The following is a 16337-nucleotide window of genomic DNA, read 5'->3' on the forward strand; positions in this document are numbered from 1 at the left end:
TTATTACTATTATAAAAATACATGTTAGTATTATTTTATATTTATTGCTAAAATTATATAATTATATTACATTGATTAATAATATTAATATCTTTTTCGTTGCTATCTAAAACTGGTCTGAAAATATCCGATATCATCGACAAACTAGTTTTTTGATCGTCTGTTAATAATGTATTTGATAGGTCATAAGTAAATGCGGTGAATGGAAGTAATGAATCGTCTAATGATTTGTTATTGTTTTTAATATCTGATATAATAGTTGAAAAAATTTTCATAATTATAATTGGGAATATTTGATTTTTTAAACTAAGTTTTAAAAAAAAATTAATTAGTTTTTATTTTAAAAAAAAAAATTATATAAAACTATACACACCGACAAAATTCATATAGCTTTAACAGTTGATCATAATTTGAACATAAGATACTATGATATTGATTCCATGCTGTATTTTTACATTTTTCTGAGCAATAGGTTTCAAATTTACAATAGTTTGAACATGTTATTGATTTATCATTATTAAATAAAAATGGAAAATTTGTTTTTATATTGTCATTAAATTGTGATTTATCTATATGAATTATTTTTAAACAGTTATGACAAAATTTATAGTTATTCTAAAAAAAAAAAAAAAAGAAATTAGTGTTACGATATAATATATAATAGTTTTAAAAACTATATTTCATACATTATTGTAATAAATTGGGTCAATATTTGATACCAATGGGTTTTCTGTAATAATTGGTTGGTATGATTGGTTTGTTGAAATGTCTCTGGTTAGAAATACACTTTTACCTAAATCTGCATTGATGTAGTCTACTTTAACACTTGATATGATTGAGTTTGGGGTTGGTTCAGATTGTGACAGCATTTGATTTGAATATCTTTTTATGATTAATGATTTTTGAATTAAGTCGATTTCTTTTTTAATTAAATTTAAATCTATATTTGACTGGGACAGTTGATCTTTTTTATCATACAAAATATATAGCGATCTTAATGCTTCGTCCAACTTATTTAATTGTTTTAAGGCCAATGATTTCCTGTAATATGCCTTATACCAAGTTGGGTTGATTTTGATTGACTCTATAGCATCCGATAATGATTGTTCATATTCTTTCTTTTGATAATAAACCAAACTTCTATTGCTATAAGATTGAAAATCATTGACATCCGATTCTATTGCTTTGTTATAGTTTTCCAATGCTAAATTTAATCTATTCTCTTTAAAATATTTATTTCCCAATTCCCTAAATCCATTATCTGTATTATTATCTTCTTTTATATTATTCTCCATTATTTGTATATATTAATTTATTATTTTACAATGAAATGAAATTTAAAAAATTTAGAAAAAAAATTTAAAAAAAAAAAAAACATCAAAAAATTTAAAAAATAAAAAATTTATATGGAGTAATAAATGAATTTGTTTGGTGTAAATAAAACCTATAATAATTAAATAACTATTTTAAGAATTAATGGGGTTACGAAATAATAAAAATTATTTGTATATAAATTTAGAAAACTATACCCATATAAAACAATTTGCGCTTTTTATTTAAAATTTTTTTTTTAAAAATTTTTTTTTTAAAATTTTTTTTTTAATTTTTTTAACATTTTCATTTTTTTTTTTTTTAAATTTAATTATCGATAATTGCTATCAATTTAAATTTTTTATTATTTTAAAAGAAAAAAAGAAAAGAAGGTTAAAAAACAAATAGTTTTTTTAAGTATTTTAAATATACTTTTTTTTTTTTATAATCAATAAAAAAATGGATCGAATTGATAAAGATATCTTAAAAGATTTTGATGATAAAATCAAAGCCAACAGCAATGATGATGATTCAGATTCAGGTGACGAAAAATTCGAAAAACAGCTCAACAATATAGATTTTTATGCAGTTTTAAATATACCAAGAAATGTAAGTGGTTTTAATTGTTTTAATTACGACAAAAAAAAAAATTTATTTAAAACTAACGAAATTAAATCTATTATTATAGGCATCAGCTGATGAAATTAAAATAGCATATAAAAAATTAGCATTTACATATCATCCAGATAAGCAAGCTGATGAAGCATTAAAAAAAGAAACCCAAGAATTATTTACATTGATTACCATGGCAAAAGATATCCTCTCTGATCCTAAATTAAGAGCAATTTATGATAAATTTGGTTTGGAAGGTTTGGAGCATTCAAAAGCAATTGTAAATAAATATAAAGAAGTAGATACATTACTTAAAGCACTTGACCGTATTAAAAAAGAAAGTGAAGAAGAAAAGTTAATTGAACAATTTTCTGCCACCGGTTCACAATCAATTTCTTTAGGATATCATCGTGATTATAATCTTTTCTTTTTTAAAACTTTAAAATCAGAATCTACATTTAATGTAAGTAAATCCACGCATAAAAAAAAAAAAAAAAAACAAATTTATTAATTTAAAAGTTTATTATTTAGATCCAAACTAAAAAATTTGGTAGTTTCGAAATCATTCCCTCAATTACAAAAAAAAAGAATAACTATACATGGTTTGGTTTAGCAACAACATACAGATATGCAGTTAATTCAAATTCAGAGTTATTTTTTACAAATACATATGAAGAAATTGGAGGTAACTCCCAAACTATTGGTATAAAGTCAATGTTAACTCAAAACAGGTAAGTTTTTTTAAATATTAAATAATTAATTGGTATTAGTAAATTTTTTATTTTATATTAACATAAATTTATTTTTAGTTATGGTTCAATTTATGGTTGCGTAGAAAATGGAGTTCCAAGAAGAGCTGGAGTTATTTTAACTAAAACATTATCACCAACAGTTCAAGCAGTAGCTAGATGTGCAGTTTCAAGAGAGTTTCATACAGCATCGTTATTATTAAAGAGAGTTGTTCAAAAGAGAATATTTGAACTATCATTAGATTATCACACATTATCAGGTTTACACGCATCAATAACAAGAATAATCCCAATTTCAAAGAAATCTAAACTTTTTGTTTCAATTGGTGGATACAATGGATTAACTGCCTGGAATGATTATGGCGCTACAGGTTTAACCATCTCACTAAATAGAAGACTTTCAAAGGTATTTGAAATTGATTTCTCTATGCAAATTACTCCATCTAGATTCCTCTATGTTATTGGATTCCATCATCGTTATCAAGCTATTCAAATTCCAATTCCAATTTATAGCGATAGCGATATATCATGGAAAAGCTCATTGCTTTTCTTTACTGTACCAACTGTAGCTTATACTCTTGTTAGACAACTCGTAATTAGACCTTTACTTAGAAAGAAAGAAGAAAAAAAGATAAAAGAAAAGAAAGAGAAATACGCTGAACAAGCTAGAAAATCAAAGAGAAAGGCTGAAATGGATATATTATTGGTCTCTGTATTGGTCGAAAATAAAATTAAAAAAGAAAAAACAAAGAATGGTTTAATTATTCAAGAGGCTATCTATGGTAAAATTAACGAAAAACTCGATAGTTCCGACCCATTCAGCGCTGAATTCCCACCATATGTCGATGTCACTGTTCCACTTCAATACTTGGTTGAAGAAAGTAAATTAGAGCTTCATTCAAATAATAAAAAATCTGATTTACTCGGTTTCTGGGATCCAAGAATTGGTGAAGAAAAACAATTAAAAGTTACCTATTTCTTCCAAAACAAATTGCACAGAGTAGTTGTAAATGATAGTGATCAATTATTAATTCCTTTAAAATGTAAGTTTTTAAAATAATATTTAAAATTTAATCTTTTGCAAATATTAATATTCATTTTGTTTTTTAATTTAGCCCACCTTATTCAATAAATAATATATATATAAAAAGTTTTTTAGTTATTATCAATTATTAATTTAAAAATAATACTATCAAATAAAAATTTTTAAAAATAAAACTAATTTTCAAAATACATTTGTTTTTGTGTAAAAATAAATAACAAGATATTTCTAAAGAATAAAAATAATAAAAAAAATAATATAAAAATAAAAAAATATAATAGTTTTAATTTTTTAACAATATTATCACAGGTGGTTTAACTAAAAATTATTCTTTACTTTAAATTACAATAAAATTCTTTGATAACATTTCTAGTTGTTTCATTGTTGTTAAAACAAGGGTAGTGGTATTTGATGAATCATCTGTATTCATTTTTAAATCGTTGTTGGTGATGGATGTATTGGTATTGCAAGTTGTAGATCAAAGAAAAGAATTAGCAAAGAGAGTAATAAAATACTTTGGTTTATTAAAAGCACCTCCAAAAAGAAGGGTAATATTTAATAATCTTTTTATTTTCAATTATATTTGAAAAAAAAAAACCATTTTAAATCAAATTTAAAATTTTATTGGAATTGAAATAATTATGAGTAAAAAAAATTTTCGTAAAATTAATTAAAATAAAAAAAAAAAAAAAAAATTTTTATTTTGATATTTTTTACTTCCAATTAATAATAAAGAAAAACTTTTAAATCTCTTATATATAATAATAACTTATATATATTATTTTATTAATAATTTTAAATGGATCTTTCAAAACTAACCGTTGCTGATCTAAGAAAAAAATTAGCAAAGAAAGGAATTAGTTATATGGGCCTAAAAAGAGAAGAACTAATTGAAAGTCTTCAAAAAGAAACGTATGATTATTAAAAAAATTTTAATTCTATATAAGTTTTGATTTATTAATATTTGTTTCCTTAGACCATCCAAAACAAAAATGACCCTTTTAAATAAAAAAAGAAAAGAAATTAATGAAGAAAACAATAAAGAAAATCAACCAAAGAAAAAGAATAAAAATGAAGACAATTCACCAATTTATAATAAAGAAATGGGTATAGATGAAAAAAAATTTTGGTTAGTTTTTAGAAATATAGTTATAAAAAAAACAATATTTAGTTTTTTACGTTCAACAAGATTTAAATATGAAGAACTTTATTTGGCATCCTATATGATTCATCACAAACTATTTAGAATTCTTGAAGAAAAGGTATTAAATGGTGATTATGTAGTTTTTAACTCCTCTATAATACTAGATCAAATCTATTGTATTAAAGATAAAATTCAAAATCAAAACTTCTTTTCAATATTTTACCACAAGTATAAAAGATACTTTATTTACGAGTCTCTAAATAAGAAGATTTGTGAATACATTCAAAATATTCCTCAAATATTAGAATTGGTTAAAAACGACCCAGAAGTAATAAAAACTGTACTTGACCAAACCCAACTAAAACTTGCCAAATATTCAACAAGAACTCGGTACGAAACTGGAATTAATGAGATTCATTATAACAAAGATAATGATTTAAAAAAATTAGATCAATTTACCAAATTAAACCTAAATATAGTATCAAAGATTGGAAAATGTGGTTGCATCGAAACTATTAGATACATTCTAAATAAATTCTATCCATCGGAAGAAAATCAACTTATGTCAGGTGATCTTGTTGTTCATTTATTAAAAAAAATTGCATATATTGGCTCGCTACCCATATTCAAAATGATTCTCAATGAATTTCCTCATGTTTTTACTACATTTAGTAAAACCAAAAAAACAGAAAATAAAATGACCAATGCAATGCTTGTGCAGGTATTAAGAACTGCTATTTATGGGAATTTTTTTGAACTATCAGATTTCCTTATAGAAAACACAAGTGTAGATCCAACTCCTATTCAACTTGGAACTTCTGCAGATAACCGGATAACTTCAATTATATATGTTGCTCATTATTTAAATGGAAAGATAGATCTCTTTCAAACAGAAAGTTTATTAAAAAGTGGTTATAAAAGTTTAGTTCCTCCCAAAAACAGAGCTTCTTTAAAACAAATAAGAGAGAAAGAAATTAACAGAATAAAAGGTAGAAATTATGGTCGATATTGATAAAATTGAAAAAAAAATTAAAAATTAATAAAAATAAAAATAATAATAATAATATTCATCTTGGAATATTAGAATGTTGTGGTAAAAAAATAACAAAATACATTAAATAATAAAAAAAATTATTTGTATTTATTTTAATAACACACTTTTTTTTTTTTGATCTTTCATTTTTAATATTAGTGGTTAAATTTCTTTCTTTTTTTAAAAAATTCTATTTTTACATTTAAAAAGATTTACTAAATATATCATATTTATAAATTGTTGATTAAAACAATATTATTTTTTTTATTTTTTTTTTATTTCAAAATTTTATTTTTTTTTAATTTTTTTTTAATTTTTTTTTTAAAATTTTTTCAACACCAAACAAAATGTCTTTAAAATTTTTTTTTTAATTTCTTTATTTTTTATAATCATTTCATACTATTATAATAACTTAAATAAAATGAGCGGTGTTGTTTCTAAACAAGTCGGTGAAACCGGATCAGCCCAATACAGAGTTTTCTTCTGTAAGCTATTTATATAATAAATTTACATAAAAGAAAAAAACAAAAAAAAAATACTAACTGAATACTTTTTTTTTTTTTTTTTTTTTTTTCAAAATTATTTAGTAAAGGATGGTAAACCAGTTTCTCCATTCCACGATGTCCCATTATGGGTTAACAAATCCCAATCAGTTGTTAATATGTTAGTTGAAATTCCAAGAGGTACCAACGCCAAATTAGAAATTGCCACTAAAGAATACATGAACCCAATCAAACAAGATACCAAAGATGGTAAATTAAGATTTGTTCACGACAAATACCCATTCAACTATGGTGCTCTTCCACAAACTTGGGAAAATCCATCCGTCCTCGATGCCAGAACCAACGCCAAAGGTGACAATGATCCATTAGATGCTTGTGAAATTGGTTCAGCTCAAGCTGCTATTGGTGAATTCAAACAAGTTAAAGTTCTTGGTGTATTTGCTATGATTGATGCCGGTGAAACTGATTGGAAAATCTTATGTATTGATGTCAACGATCCAGCTGCATCATTAATCAACTCAGAAGAAGATCTTGAAAAAGTTCTCCCAGGTAAAGTTAATGAAGTTTACACTTTCTTAAGAGACTACAAAATCCCAGATGGTAAAGGTCCAAATCAATTCGCTTTTGACGGTAAATTACAAAACAGAGAATTTGCTGTTAGTGTTATTGAAGAAACTGAACACGAATGGAAATCATTAGTTGCTGGTAAAACTGAATCACCATTATCAATTGAAAACGTTTCATTAAACAACTCTAAAACCGTTACTGCTGATGAAGCCAATGCCAAACTTGGTTTTTGACTCAATAAGCAATCAAAATTGTAAATAAAAAAAAAAAACAAAAAAAAAATTAATAAAATATAAATATAAATTTAATTAATTTATAATAAATATCACAAATAATTAATAAAACTTTTAATAATTTTTTGTAGACTTTTTTAAAATCTAAATAAAAACAAAATATTTTAGAAGGTTAATAAAAATAGTTTTATTAAATTTTTGGTGTTTTTTTTTTTTTTTTTAAAATATATAAATATATATATATAAAATTATTTTATTAAATATTTTTTTTTTACATTAATTATTATATATATATAAAAAAATTAATTTAATTCGTTTATAATTGTTGTTGTAATTGTCTTAACTCTTCTAAAAATTTACTTTCATTATTAATCTTTTCAATAGCGGTTGGTGGGATAAATTCACCAGAATTTAATTTATCTTTTAAGATTTCGACTTCTTTAAGTTTTCTTTCAACGCTTCTAATTTTCTTTTCAACTGGAGTTAATTCTCTTTTTGGTTCGTCAGATTGTGGTTTTGGTGAAGTGGTGGTAGTTGTTGTTGTATTGTTGCTGCCTTTTGGTTGTTTTGGTTTTGGAGCTGATTTATTATTAACAGTTAAGTATACTTTAAAACCTGGTGGTGGTGGTGGTAACTCCATACCAGGTGGCGATCTTATTGGAGAAGCTGCAGAGGAGGCTACTTGTTGATTTCTTAAACTTGGTGGGGTATATTTGGTTGGTTGTGGTGAGGCTTCTTTTTGTTGAACGGATGGATAAATAATTTTATCATTTGGGAATGATAAAGGATTTAATGGTCTCCAGAGAGCCTGGTAGAGTTCTGGGATATCTTCTTTATAAACAACAGTATTGTCATAACGTTGAATTTTAATACCATTATCTACACGAATACGTGGTGATAAAACAGCTGTCATAAAGTGAATACTATCGGCAGCCCATTCAGTAAATACGGCACAATGTGATTGGGTACTACAAATCTTTCTGTAACGAGTGAGATCCCAGAAATCCATATCGCCTTGAAGATTTCCAAAACCACCTAAACATAAAAGCTTACCGTTTGGTGAAAAACGAATGGTATTTCTTGGATTTAAACCGAAATCAACTAATGGTTCACCCTTTAAATTGAAGAGTGTAGTTTGTGAAGGCATATTGCCATAGCAAACCATGAATTGATCTAATGTTGGGCTCCATTGTACATCGTGAATTGGTCCTTTAATGTTGAGATTAAAACTACTTCCGTCTTGAGAGAGGAACCATAAACCAGTTTCGCCATAATAGGATTTACCAGACTTATCGGTATCGGTAAATGTGTGAACAAGAATAGCATTACCCTTTTTATTCCAAAGAACCTTGGCTTCACTTGCTTTAAAGAAAGTTAAATGAGAAACATGTTCGTTAACGGTTGGATAGACATAAATACGGGCACTACCTGGGGTGCTACCTTTTTCTGGTACAAAAGTTGCTACTTTATATGGTGCGTTTCCTGGTGCAAAATCAAATGAGCTAATATCTGCCAATTTAATCTTTTTAGCTAATACACCAATTGAACGACCGTTGAAAAAGTGGACTTCATTTTGATTTAGTTTACCAGCTAAAACTTCATCGTCGGTCCATTTAATGAGTGGCCAGTTTTCTTGGTTGCAATATTTTTGTGATGACTTGTAAAGAATTTGTTTTGTTTTGATATCCCAAACGATTAAATTGTTTTCATTATTATTGTATTCTGACATTCTTTCCCATGTTAAAAGGAAACTGTTTTGTGGTGAGAATGATATCATACCAACATTTGGTCTTTCGATCTTTGAATGAACGCTACCATCGATACTTGAACAAATTATAATTTCATTAATATTGACATATGCGATTAATGTTCCATCTTTGCTGTACTCTACGTGACGACAATCTCCATTTGTGAATGATGGTAATGTTAAATTTTTCCCATATCCATTACTAGTTTCTTGATATGCAGTAGTTTTTGATCTGACAACTAATTGTAATTTTGGTGCTGAAGTGGTTGTAGTGGTTGTTTCACTTGGGGTACTCATTATTTTTTTTTTTTCTGATTTAACGTAAAATTAATTATTATTATTATTATCTAATTATTTATGAAAATTATATGTTTATTACTATTTTGATTATATATAGTTATGCTGTTTTATTATTATTATTATTATATATTGTATATATTTATATAATATTATGTACGGTGTTTTTATTATGAACGTGCGTTAAAAAAAAAATCTTATAAATAGTTTTATTTTAATCGATTAAAAAAAAAAAAAATTATAAATATATTTGAATCACTTTTTATTTAAAAAAAATAATATGCTACTATAATGTTATTGTTACTATTAATTATTTATCTATTTATTTATAATTTAATTATAAATTTTAGAGTATCCGTATTTGAATTACACAACCCAACCTAAAAAAAATAAAAAAATTTTAAAATTTTTTTATAAAAATTTAAAAAAAAAAAAAAAAATTATTTTTTAAAAAAAAAAAAAAAAAAAATAATTAGAAAATTTTTAAAAAACAAAAAAAAAAAAAAAGATCGAACTAAATTTAATTATTTATTTTTTTCACAATTTAATACAACTAATTGGATATAATTTAATTATTATTTTGATTTTATTACTAAATTTATTTAAATAATTTTTTTAAATTTTTTTTTTTTAAATTTTTTTTAAATTTTTTACTTTTTTTTTTTTTTAAATTTTTTTTTTTTTATGTAATATATATTTATCAAATAATTAACAATAATGTTTTTAAGTAAACTATGGGGTTCAGATACTACTGGTGAAAGCAATAATAATAATAATAACAATAATAATAATAACAATAATAATAATAACAATAATAACAATAATAGTGATAATAATACAAGTAGTGGTAATGCAACTAGATTTCCATCTTTTGGTCTTAATAATATTTCAGTGTCATCTGAAACATTTAAAAAATTAGGATGTAATTATCGTGTAGTTTAAAAAAAGTTTAAACATAGATACTGATTTATTCTCCATTTTTTTTTTCCTATAATAAATTTATAAAATGATAATAAATAATTTAGCATCTGTACAAAGTTTCGCAAAAAATGCATACAATAAAATTGAAGAAGAAACCAAAAAATTAGTAGAAGAGGGACCAAATCAATACAGCGATAGTACATTTTTACCACCCTGGTTAGATTTTGTTCTAGAAGATAAAGATAAACAAAATGAAATAAGAGAAAAGATTTTGGATTTAAAAATGAGCAGAGCAACATTTTTAAATTCACCACCAATTGATGCTGATTATTTTCAAGAATTTGATGAATTTTTAATCAAGGTTGCGACAGTGTCTTTAAAACATGATTTAACATTAGAAAAAATTAGATTTCATTTTGTTCCTAAATTGTAATATACTTTATATTTAATTTAATTTATTTTAATAATACTAATTAGGTAAACCTTAAATATTTTATAGGGTTTCAGAGGAGCAGTTTTGGAAGAATTGGTATTATAGGGTACTTGTAGTTAAAAAGAGATATGGTATATCAAGTGTAAATAATAAATCAATAACAGATACAGACGATCAGAATAAAATCGATGAAACCACCACCACCACCACCACTACTACTACTACTACTACAACTATTTCATCACCAAATCCAACATCACCAGCATCACCAGCTATAAATAAATCAAATAAATTACAAACAGACGATACAGATTTTGGTAAATGGGAAAAAGAATTACAATCAGAGTTGGATAATTTCGATATTAATGATAATGATAATATTGATCTATCATTAAATAATGATTTATTAGATGATGAAGATTGGGAAAAAAAAATTGGTATCGAATTATCATCACCATCACTATCATCTCCATCAAAACAATCTCAACAAATCACGACACCAATAAAAGCAAGCACATCCATTAAATCATTTTCACCATCATTTTCATCCAATACATCATTTTCAACACCACCAGTTACAAATGCAGATAGCGACATTGACATGGAAATAGAAAAAGAGTTACAAAGAATTAAAACCCGTGAAACTAAATATGAAGACTCACTTAATATTACAACCGAGGATCTTTTAAATGAAATAGAATCAGAAATTTCTTTGGCCAAAGAGGATAGTTTATTAGATAGTGTAAATAATAATAATAATAATAATAATAATAATAATAATAATAATAATAATAATATTTTTAATAATGAAAACGATTTTGATAATGAATCAGATATAATAAATACCAGCTCAGTTGAAAATAATATAAATAGTAGCATCAATATTAGTTATAGCGATATCGATAGTGTGGTTAGCGATAATGTTCAAAAAGACGAAGAGGTTGGGGGTTTGGTTGAAGATGATGATTTATTAAATTAATTTTTTCAAAAAAGAAATCATATTTAATAAATCTTATTTAAATATGATTTTTTTAAATGGTTATTGTTAAATAATATTTTCATCATTGTTTAAAACTATAAAAATAGATTTTCGAAACTTATTTTTTTGTGGTTTCTTAATTAGGTCTTTTTTTTATTTTTGTCTTTTTTTTTTTATTTTTTCATAATTATTTTCAAATAACTTAAATTTAGGTTTAATCTATTTTTATAAACATCAAAAATGGAATTTTAATTTTTTATTTCCATTAATATATTCATATATCAACATAAAAACTAACACATAAAATAAAAATAGTAGTTTGTTAAAATCACCGCAAGTTTAGATTGTTTTCCAAAATTGTAATATTTATTTTAATTTAAAAATTTATATGAACAAGTCAGTATATGTGATTGTGCACCTTTTTATAGATTTTATTTGTGTGGGCGGGGTGGGTTTGTGAGTGTGTGAGTGTGGTTTATTTAAAATTTTTTTTTTTTTTATGTGCGTGGGTATATTTATTTTAATTTTTTTAATTAAATGATTTTATTTTTTTTTATTTTTTATTTTTTTTATTATTTATTTTTTTATTAAATTAATTTATTTATTTTATTTGATCCTTCATTAAACACACATGCACCTCTATATTCCACACATATAGTAATATACAATACAATAATATATTATAAAAAAAATTAAATTTAATTCAATAAACTTAACCAAACAACTACTGATATTCTAAATTTATAACAAAATATTTAAATAATAATATTAATAATAAAAATAATATATAATAATAATATTTTTATTATATTTAATTGATAATTTAAAATTTTTAATAATATAACACTCTCACACACTTATATACACATTAAAAAATAATAAAATAATAATATTTAAAACATATTCACAATAATTTTTTATAAAACAATTGTTTAGACTATGGTTGATGTTAATAGTGTTGGTAGTGCAGGAAGTGGTACCTGGTTACAATTTTTAAAAGAAATAAAGAATGAAAAACCACAAGTAGAGGAAGTAATAAGTGATATCACATCACTAAGCGACGATACAAATTTGGTGTATTCAACGATAGATAGTAGTGTAAATAATAGTACAAATAATAGTAGAATAAACGATATCAGTTTAATGGACTGTCAAACAAATAGCATTAGTAATAGAAACAGTAGTAGTTATTTAAGCAGCAGCCAAATAAAAGACTTAAGAAATAGTTGGATTTTTAACGAATACCCAGATATTTCAGTATTTAGTTATGAAAATAATGTTAGAAAATCTTCCTTTTCCCAATCGGCACCTAATACACCTTTAATAGGGTCAGCAAATTCAAATAAAGAAGAAAATGGTTATTTACGTAAATTGGCACTAAAAAAGAATAGATTTAGTATGGAGAATCAAGATTATAATACATCCTTAAAATTAAAAATGGCATCTGATGAAATAGATAAATTAATTTTCTTTTTAAATACACCAAGAGAAAATGAAGATTGTACAATAGATTCAGAAAAATATAATAATAATAAAAAAAATAATAACATTCAAAAATTATCAATATTAGAAGAGGAGGAAGATCAATTGCCTATTATTGAGCAAAGGGATTTTAAGAGAATTAGTATGGGTCTAGAGAATATAAATCAAAATATTATTGGGGATAATTTAGAAGGGTTTATAGATATTTCAGAAACTTTTATGAAGATGAAAGAAAATGACTTTGTAAATATCAATCAAGATGGTGCAAATAAAATTACAGACGAAAAAACTATCAATGGCAAAAATCAACAAGAAAATAATTTTCTTGGTAAAATTGAAATAATTAAACAAGATCATTTATTTATAAACAACGAAATCAAAATGGATCCATTAATCGAAATTTCAATTGAAAGCGATGTATTAGAAGAGTGCCCAATTTGTTGTCTTGATATAGAAGGTTTACACAATGTATTTACATTTAGTCCATGCCAGCATAGATATTGTGTTGATTGCATTAGAAAATATTTTACCGATTTAATATTTAGACAAATGGAAATTCAATGCCCAGATCCCAAGTGTGACAGTATAGTTCATGATTTAAAAATAGTATGTATAGTTTATTAAAACATAGTTTAAAGGATTTTAAAATAATAATAAATTTTATTTAATTAATTATAATATTATAGAAAGATTTAGTTGGAAACGTTATTTACAAGAGATTTGAAGTTTATAAATATTTCAAAAATACAAAAACCGATAATATAATATTTTGTGCCGAATGTCAGAACCCTATCCCATATAAATCATTAGCAACAATGAGTTCAACTCCTTCAAAGAATACTGTTTCATGCGATTCCTGTAAAGCTGAACACTGTATAGAGTGTTTTACACTGTCCCATCCAGATAAAAACTGCAAAGAAAATCAAAAGTGTATCAGAGAAAGTCTATCACCAGATGACTTAAAAACTATAAAGTATATGGAAGATAACCAAATAAAGAGGTGTCCAAGGTGCGGGTGTTTATTCAACTAAAACAGATGGTTGTGAATATGTGATTTGTTTTAAATTGTAATTATCAATTGTAAGTAAAATAATTTAAATATATTTTTTTAAAAAATTTCAAAATAAATTATTAACAAAATTATCATTTAGTTGCTTTTTATGTTTAGAACCTCATGATCATAATTTAAGTATGCATGTTCATGGACCAAAATATCAAGAGGAAAACCCAGTATTATTAGATAATTTAAATTATGTTAATAGATATCAAAAGAGAAAAAAGGCAAAAACAATTGCAAAAAATGTTTTAATCGCAGGTGGGGTTATCGTTGCCGCACCCATATGTGTAGCAGCAGCGGCTGTGGCAGCTGTACCATTGTTAATTTATGTTTTAGCCAAAAAGAATAAGAAAAAGAAAAAGGATAAACAAAACATGAAGTATGAAGAATGGGCATCCAACGAATTTAAAAGGAGAGCACAAAATGGTCTTGAAATTTCGCCATATATAGAACAAGCTGCAATTAACTATGCTCAAAGAAAAAATAAAAAATAGTTATAATAATAAATAAAAAATAGTAGTAGTAATAATAAATAATAATAATAAAAATAATAATATTAATAATTATAAATAAAATTATTATAATAAAATAACCATCAACTAATAACTAATAACTAATAACTAATAACCAAATAATATATAAAAAAATAACAATAATTTCACCACCACCACCAAATTACAAAAAATCATATTACATGAATGTTTAATAATTTTTTTACATAATCTTATTGTTTTGTTGTTAATATATTTCATCTAGATAAGCTCAAAAATAATCATAACATAAAAAAAAAAAGCACAATAAACTAACAAACAACAATCAAACACATAATAACATATTAAAACAGCCAAGTATCAAAAAAAGAAAAAAACAACAAAATAATCCAAGAATAATCATTAATTTTTTTTTTTTTTTTTTTTTCCATAATATAAAAAAAAAAACACACTCACCCCACACATACATACACAAATACATATACAAATATTATATAATTTTTTTACTATTAATAAAAATAATGTATTATAGGTAGTACTCTACCATGTAACAACTCAACAACCCTCTAAATATAATCTTTCAATAAAAAACCAAATTTAATAAATAAAAAATTTAAATTTATTTTTTTAAATTGAAAAAATTATTAATTATAAATTTTTGACACACCCAGGTATCAATAATAATATCATGTGGTGTTTTTTTAATTTTTGTTTATATATGGATATAATAATTTTTATATTTTCCAAATGGATTAAATCTAGAGATTTTTTATGAAAGGATGGAAAAAAATCAAAATTAAAAAAAAAAAAAAAAAAAAAAAAAAAAAAAAAAATTTATATATTAAAAACAATTTAACCTCTACCCGCAAACTGTTGTCGTTAATTAAAGGGGGGGGGGTGTGTGAAAATTAAAAAAATATTTATAATTTAAAAAAAAAAAAAAATTAATTTTTAAAAAAATTATTAATTTTGTTATTTAAATATTTAAATTATTATCTTTTTTTTTTTTTATAATTTTTAAATAATTTTTTTTTTTTTTTAATTTATATTTTTTAGTTTTTGTTTGTGTGAATAAATATTATTTATTTCAAAAAAATAATAATAATAAAAATTCTGAATAACAGTAATTTTTTAAAATAATAATAAAAAAATTAATAACAGAAATAGTTATAAAAAATAATAAAAATAATAAAAATAATAATAAAATATATAGATATTTAAATTTTTAATTTTTTTCTTATTTTATATATTTTAAAAAAGTTTTTTTTTTTTTTTTTTTCTTTCCTTTTTTGTACAATAAATGAAATGTAGAATGAATACAATAACAAACAGTACTGGTAATATTAATTTTAAAAATAGTTTTTGTGGAATTAGAAATAATAATATGAACAGTCTAAATTATAATTATAATAATAACAATAGCAGCCATAATAATAATATTCATTTAAATGACCACGACAATGACAATGATAATTTCAGTGACCATGATAATAGTACAGTAAATAATAATTCAATAAATGAAGTTAATAATCCAACTACCACAACCACAACAAATAGCTCAGTAATTAATATCGATAAAGAAATGGAGAATAGAATTAATATCATTAATAAATATAAAATAGGGGTCAGTGATGGTAATAGCTATACAAAAGAATGTCCAATGTGCAACATTTCTCTTAGTAGCTATTATTATTATCAACACTTGTATGGTTGTTCATTACTCAATATGATAAAGA

At 23.6% G+C, this 16337-nt stretch overlaps 6 protein-coding genes across 6 annotated transcripts; 5 read left to right on the forward strand and 1 right to left on the reverse strand.

Moving 5' to 3' along the window:
* Positions 1–1770: 1770 nt before the first annotated feature.
* Positions 1771–3804, forward strand: DICPUDRAFT_77422 (uncharacterized protein; the record flags this gene model as incomplete). The annotated part of the gene is made up of 5 exons (XM_003286494.1): positions 1771–1920; positions 2000–2386; positions 2455–2654; positions 2733–3715; positions 3788–3804. 5 exons carry the CDS (start codon positions 1771–1773, stop codon positions 3802–3804), a joined length of 1737 nt encoding a protein of 578 aa, XP_003286542.1.
* A 709-nt stretch (positions 3805–4513) lies between these two features.
* On the forward strand, positions 4514–5870 carry DICPUDRAFT_150532 (uncharacterized protein; the record flags this gene model as incomplete). The annotated part of the gene is made up of 2 exons (XM_003286495.1): positions 4514–4626; positions 4730–5870. 2 exons carry the CDS (start codon positions 4514–4516, stop codon positions 5868–5870), a joined length of 1254 nt encoding a protein of 417 aa, XP_003286543.1.
* A 442-nt stretch (positions 5871–6312) lies between these two features.
* Positions 6313–7288, forward strand: DICPUDRAFT_94197 (uncharacterized protein; the record flags this gene model as incomplete). The annotated part of the gene is made up of 2 exons (XM_003286496.1): positions 6313–6376; positions 6479–7288. The coding sequence occupies 2 exons, from the start codon at positions 6313–6315 to the stop codon at positions 7192–7194; spliced, it is 780 nt and encodes a 259-aa protein (XP_003286544.1). The 3' UTR covers positions 7195–7288.
* A 222-nt stretch (positions 7289–7510) lies between these two features.
* Positions 7511–9238, reverse strand: DICPUDRAFT_31095 (uncharacterized protein; the record flags this gene model as incomplete). The annotated part of the gene is made up of 1 exon (XM_003286515.1): positions 7511–9238. The coding sequence occupies one exon, from the start codon at positions 9236–9238 to the stop codon at positions 7511–7513; it is 1728 nt and encodes a 575-aa protein (XP_003286563.1).
* A 717-nt stretch (positions 9239–9955) lies between these two features.
* On the forward strand, positions 9956–11571 carry DICPUDRAFT_77426 (uncharacterized protein; the record flags this gene model as incomplete). Its single annotated transcript, XM_003286497.1, has 3 exons — positions 9956–10160; positions 10264–10588; positions 10659–11571. 3 exons carry the CDS (start codon positions 9956–9958, stop codon positions 11569–11571), a joined length of 1443 nt encoding a protein of 480 aa, XP_003286545.1.
* Positions 11572–12510: 939 nt separating this feature from the next.
* On the forward strand, positions 12511–14963 carry DICPUDRAFT_97421 (uncharacterized protein; the record flags this gene model as incomplete). Its single annotated transcript, XM_003286498.1, has 3 exons — positions 12511–13659; positions 13740–14026; positions 14205–14963. The coding sequence occupies 3 exons, from the start codon at positions 12511–12513 to the stop codon at positions 14602–14604; spliced, it is 1836 nt and encodes a 611-aa protein (XP_003286546.1). The 3' UTR covers positions 14605–14963.
* Between the last annotated feature and the right edge of the window lie 1374 nt (positions 14964–16337).

Source organism: Dictyostelium purpureum (assembly GCF_000190715.1).
Source record: "Dictyostelium purpureum unplaced genomic scaffold DICPUscaffold_73, whole genome shotgun sequence".
NCBI classification, from domain to species: domain Eukaryota; phylum Evosea; class Eumycetozoa; order Dictyosteliales; family Dictyosteliaceae; genus Dictyostelium; species Dictyostelium purpureum.